We start from the raw sequence: 6,507 nt of genomic DNA, 5'->3' as shown, positions 1-6,507 counted from the left end.
CTCCTCTTCTTCGTTTTTTTTCTTGCTCTTCTTCCTGGTACCCTCTCTCCTCTTCTACCTTCTCCTAATGTTATATTCTAACCCTTTCTCTTTAATATTATTTTTCTTTTAAAACATCATCCTCTTCTTCATTTTCTTCTTGCTCTTCTCCCTACTACTCTCTCTCCTCTTCTACCTTTCCACATCTAACATAATATTCTATTCTCCTACTTATACGTGAGGGCACGAGGTTCCTTCCTCTCACCAGGGAACAATTAAAGAAGTATTTTTCTTTCAATATCTTCTTCTGATCGTTTTTCGTCCTTTCTTCTCTTCCTGCTTCTTTTTCCTTCGCCTCTTCTTCCTTCCTCTCTTTTTCTCGTATGTGTAGCCACGTGATGCATAGCTCTAACCTGGAAAGTATTAAAAAATTTGAATTGTTTTTCATTTAATGCCAGTAGTGATTGCTTTAAGTAATAAAGTCTTATAATATTTTGAAAATCGCATAATGCCAATTTATGTCTTTCACTCTAGATTTTTACATATAAATTTACAGACTCAATTCGATAGTAAACGAAATCTTAGCTCATAAAGTCTTTAGTTTTAGAACGTCACACAGCAGCGGATGAGTAAATAATTATGAATTAAAGTGCAAATAATCAAAATTAACAGCAGAGGCAACATAGAAGGCATCATTAACAATTTATTTACAATGTTAATATAAGAAAAAAAAATAAATAAATAAATAATTAAATGAAATGGAAATAAAATAAAAATAAATTTGTTAGTTAAATTAAACGTAAAATAATCGTTGTAGTCGTTAAGTGTCGTTTGTGTCTATTAAAAATTCGTTATTTGTTGTTCGTGTTCGTCGTGCGCCAACAAAATAAAAATATTTAAAATATAATTAAATTTTAATATAGTTAATTAAAATAATTAAATACAATTGATAAAATGATCATGAAATAATTACCCTTAAAATTAAGTGTAAACAAAAATCAAAAATCAAAATAACTCGCTCAAGCGTAACGTGTGATTGTAAATATTACATATAAAATATATAAATTAAGAGAAAAAAAAAACAAATAAAAATATTTATAATAATATATATAAATTATTAATTAATTGCTAGTATTGTATGAATAATGTGTTCATTTTTAATTTGTGATTTAATTAAATTAGTTAAACTTTCTATGACATAAGAATCCTTTTTAAAAGTCGTCGCCGTCGTCGTTCTGTAAGGACAAACGCGCGCCGCACATGAAACACAGTTTTAGGTTAACAGTAAAGTAATTTAAGCGAATTCACAAGCTCCGGCACCCTGTCGCGAAGCTGTTGTATAATTCATTATTAGAATCATAGTTATAAATAAATTAATGTAAAATAAGTTAATGTTAAAAATAATATTAATCACCGTAAGCTAATATCAAACTAAGTGAAAGATATTTGGAGACGCCAAAACAAACACAACACCTGAAGGATCCAACGTTAATGGGCATGTTGCATGCTGCTATCGTTTCAACGACAACTAAATTTTCTAATCCACATAATTTTACCAATCCTAAAACTTTAACTCTCGCACGTGTTCCGTTGTCCAACAGTCCTCTTCCACAAAAGCAGCAACGCGTTCATTCACGTCTTACCGGTTCACTTGTCACAAGCTTTAAAGCTGTAACCTATTTTTCCACACATCGTCCAATCCTTTCCGTACCAAATATACTAAACGCACACAACTACCAACGGCTACGACAAACGCGCTCTTCTCGCATAGTCTACACATCGCTTAGCCGCTCATTCTGGCCGCCTCACATAATAGCGAAAGCGATAATAACAACTCTGTTAGCGGCAGTGGCAGCGACAAAAAGACCTTCTCGTTGCATTGCTGTTGCGTGATAGTCGACATAACGCCAGTTTCACAAGCCGGTCGTTTGACATCTGCAACAACGGCCTCGGGAAGGGATGTGAGCGCTGGCGGCAGCGCAAGTGGTGGTGGTGGTGTACTTGGCGATGGTGTCTCTCAACTGGCGAGCAGCCTATTTCGTTTCGGTAGTAAAAAGCGTGGCGTTTGTATATGTAATGCACAGTGTCGCTTGCAGTCTCTGGGTGAGGGACCACTAGGACCGACAATCAAAACCCACCACGGCTCGCTGGACCGTCTTTTACAACAACAAGACCAGCAACGTCAATTGCAGCCAGCCGCCACCGCTACACGCTCCGTTGGTGGTGTAGTGGGCGGTGGCGGCAGTGGTGCATTACTTGGTTCAGCTGACTCAGATGGTGATGGTGATGATGAAAAAGAAACAGATATGCCACCACCACGTCCGCCATCGCGTACAAAACCACATGCACAGCAAGTTAAGGAAGAATTTGATCGCGGCGTAGAGGTCGAGAAATTTTATCATCAAATTAATGGCGATATTTTCGAAATAACACGTCGTGTACGCGCACGTGATGAAGATACAATTGAGCAAAAAATTATCAAACGAAAAGGTTCAGTACGGCTTCCACCAGAACCACCTCCCCGACAAGCAGGAATGCAGCAACCACACGTACATACACATATTAATGGTCACAAACATCATCACAATCACATAATAGACGAACACAAGCCACAATTACCACCAAGACGTCAAAAAAGTGCTGAAGAGGTGCCTGTATCGAAGTCCTCAAGTCGTGCACCCGATGAACTCGAATGGTTTGATAGAAAAGCACAACAACGACATTCTGCAAGATCAGCTGAAAGTGGTACTGTACGTGAGGAAACTATGGAATGGTTAGAAAAGCAACGTGGCCCTGCACGCACATCATCAGGTCCCAGTGAAATTACTGTTTTGAAAGATGAGGTGCCCGACTGGTTATTAGAGCACTTACCAAAAAAACGCATGATAGCAGAACGTCAACCTGTAGACGCAAAAACCGCAGCATCTTCATATGCTAAAGCTTTGAAAGAAGAACTAACTGAACTATTAAAGAAGCCTTTATCTCGTCAAAGTTCTGGTCCTGGTGAGTTTTCCCTACTTAAAACTGACGTTGTTGAATGGTTAACGAAACTGCAATCAACGAAACCAGCGATACGTGAAGATACCGGTGCTATTCCAAAAACTCGTAGAACGCATCATCGACGGAATGGTAGTGGTGACACACCACGCTCACATTCACAAGAAGATGCTGCAGCGGTCCAACAAGCTACTCGCAAACGTCATTCACTTGGTCATAGCGATCGTAGTGAAGAGGAAATAGCCGACTGGATAGCTTATCCTTTAAATAGACTGCATTCAATAGGCAAAACACCTACACAAACTGTAACAGAACGCCGCACAACACAAACCAGTTACGTTGAGCTACATCACAAGCCTACAGCGCTGCCAATACAACCGATTTGTACTGAAAGGCGTCACCACGAACGTTCACGAGAAAGAAAATTGCGTCATTCTGCCAGTGAAGTTGTGAACGGTCAAAGTGCAGCCGCAATAACACCAACTCAATTGGAACGCTTATATGCTAAACCGCACAAAGAACGTTATCAATATATACCGAAACATAAAGATATGTTACCGCCTCAATTGCCTCCTAAGGAGACTACCATGACCACTGCCGTACATGCGCCCTCCGCCGTATTGTCATCCGTGCCCATACGCGAATCGAAACGCGAACGTTCGCGACGTCATCAGACACAACGCTCCGCGACAGTATCAGATATGTCCGGTAGTCATAACGGTGCACAGAAACGCAAATCGTCCTCAGCCGAACGTGCACCACGCTCACCTTCACCCTGCACTGATCCTACCTGCCCATTACTACCAATTTGCACAGATCCACACTGCCGTTTTCTTGAATGTCAAGTCGCCAACCACGGCTTAACCACTTCCACCTCAACGGTAAATCTCGCTCGTCATCAACAAGTAGCTAAAGCGCAAATGCACACAGTGCCGCCACATGCTGCTTCAGATGAAACACCCACTCCACCACCTCCGCCAACGCAACATCTACAACGTAAGTTAGTCATCTGTCACGAGTGTCGTTCCTGTGCACCATTGTTAACTTGTCAAAATCGCAAGTGCTTGAACGCTGCTAAATGCAATTCACTACCTCGCTGTGCCGCCGACTTCAATCGTTTACGCACAACTCTAGCGCAACCACCACCAACGCTTGACGACATTGAACCAGCACCTGAAACGCCTTCACCGCAAATGCAACGTCATGGCATGCATCATCGTAGTAATTCACAGCCGAACACATTGCAACGTGGTGACTCGCGGGCCGCTCTCTGGCAAGATGCTGAAGTATCTACGGCGACTGCAATTATAAAGAAACATCCGCATAACGGGCGTGTTAATGGCATTGCTCAAAACGGCGCTAACGGTAAACTCATGAAATCGGCCTCCGCTGCTTCACTAAATTCACGTCGACGTCGACATAAAACAGTGCATTTCGGCGAGAATCTCTTGCGGGAGGTGTGCCAGAATCGTAAACTCATAAAAACTGAGCAAGTTCCGTCCGGTTCGGCGCCCATGAAATCCAACATACAAATGCTGTACAATTTCGTGGAGGGCGTACTGAGCGCATGGGTAGACGATGATGAGGATCAAGTGCGTTCCGGCGCCGAGTCCGAACCGGAACATGGCGTTATGGCGCTTAAACCCATACATCGTTGCAATCGCTTACGTTATCAGTGCATTAAGAGAATCGTGTCTGAAGCAGCTGAGCTGCAAGGAACACTTAAACTAGGAAACTCACGTTACCGACACAGGCATTGGCGTAGCACAGCAAAGCAGTGCAACGAAATGTTTCTGCGTAAGGTAAGTAAATACAGTAAATACAGTAAATACAATAAATTCAGTAAATTCCCATTAAAAATGTGATACTAAAAACTTTCCGAATTATTTAAAAAGTTTACAGCATAATTTATACACAACTTACAAAAGTAAATAAGAATATCTTAACTACAGTCTCGCTTGATTAAACACACGAAAGCCAGGGATTACAGCACACAAGGACAATATAATTTTATATTTAGCAATCTCAGTATCCCAGCGACTTGGTGGTACTGTGTAGATTGGCACTACACAGACTGAGGCCAACTCAAGGCAAATGCTGACTCCAAGTCAATACCAACAGCGCACATAATTCAGCTCTGCAACTTAATTATTACAAAAAATATAGCAAGCCAGCATTAAGCAAGAAAAATGTTGCGAATTTTATCATTTTAATCCTGGAAATCGTTTTCAATACACAAAACGTTACGGCACACAATGCCGCACAAATGGCTTACAAATATGGCATGCAGCAACGATTACCAAACCGAATTTCGACTACTTAAGTCCATTGAAGTAAGAGCACAGTGGTGCGACGCGACGTGGCACAGCGCAGCGTAGCGCAGCGTAGCGCAGCCCTGCTGTCTCATTGTAATCCTTGACGAACTTTTCCACTTGCTACAGTTTCTCCTTTGATGTACTTTTACGGGTGGATTGCTCTGCCATTGATTAAGTTACCGAAGTTCTTTGCTCTTTATTGCGTGAAAAGCAAAGCAGAATGGCTGTTGTATTTTAGGTCAAAGTTCAAAGCAGACGGTTTCATTATTTGTAGGGCAAATAGGAGCACCGAGTTGGGGGAACGTGTAGTGTAAAGGAAAAAATGCCATGAATTGTGTTCGCCAACATCGTGAGATAACCAAACTCTTTTGTACACAAAGTTAGGATTTGCCTTAATTTGCGCTTGAAATATTTTCTGTGACATATCAAGTTTACCTGAGCGATTATTATTGCAAATCACAAAATTATTTATAGAAAAATAATATTCTATGAAAATATTTAAAAAAACTTTATCATAGTTTCTCTCTTCAAAGGGATGCGAATGGTTATTTTGCAGTTATTAATAAAGCCTTTGAGTTTTGACGTTGGATGTATGACTTCTCTTTTTGAACGAAAATTTAGACCGCTGGTAAAGTCCAGAAATGTATAGAAATCAAAAGACGTATGCATGTACTTAAAATGTGTAAGTTTAAAGTTATTTTAAGCTCAAAATTGGACAAACACTTTAGTAAGCTGTGGACAGTTTCAAATGTAGTCTACTACCTATACCTATATTCCAGTCAGGTTACCAAGTGTTCTTTTTTTAATTCATTATCACAGTTCTATCCAATACATACTCAATACTATTCTTTAAAATAATGTAGTTAGACAAATGTAGTCCATATAACCTCTCCGAAGATATTTTAATATTGCACTGAAATATATTTTAAGAACAGCAACGGCAAAGCTCAATTCAGTTCACAACGCATATTAAAGCAAACAATAGCCAAAGTGCTAGTTAACAACAAAAACCAAGCGGAAGAAAACAACTATATTTAATATCACAGATAAAACCTCTCTAAGATAAACATTACAAAATATAAGTAAAAGTGCCAACTAACAGCATTAAAAATTGGCAAAACAACAGCAAAAACAAGCACATAATCTAGGAATCACCATTATAAACAAACTAAATACCACAAAAATATTTAACTAACAGCGCAAAAAACAAGCAAAC

At 39.8% G+C, this 6,507-nt stretch overlaps 1 protein-coding gene across 1 annotated transcript; it reads left to right on the top strand.

Annotated features, from left to right (window-relative positions):
• Positions 1–1,470: 1,470 nt before the first annotated feature.
• On the top strand, positions 1,471–5,313 carry LOC119662010 (protein still life, isoforms C/SIF type 2-like). The gene is made up of 3 exons (XM_038071576.1): positions 1,471–1,686; positions 1,767–4,778; positions 5,143–5,313. The coding sequence occupies exons 1-3, from the start codon at positions 1,471–1,473 to the stop codon at positions 5,311–5,313; spliced, it is 3,399 nt and encodes a 1,132-aa protein (XP_037927504.1).
• The last annotated feature ends 1,194 nt before the right edge of the window (positions 5,314–6,507 follow it).

This window comes from Teleopsis dalmanni, chromosome 1 (genome assembly GCF_002237135.1).
Source record: "Teleopsis dalmanni isolate 2A chromosome 1, ASM223713v2, whole genome shotgun sequence".
Lineage (NCBI taxonomy): Eukaryota > Metazoa > Arthropoda > Insecta > Diptera > Diopsidae > Teleopsis > Teleopsis dalmanni.
This window is presented reverse-complemented; position numbering and strand designations above follow the sequence as displayed.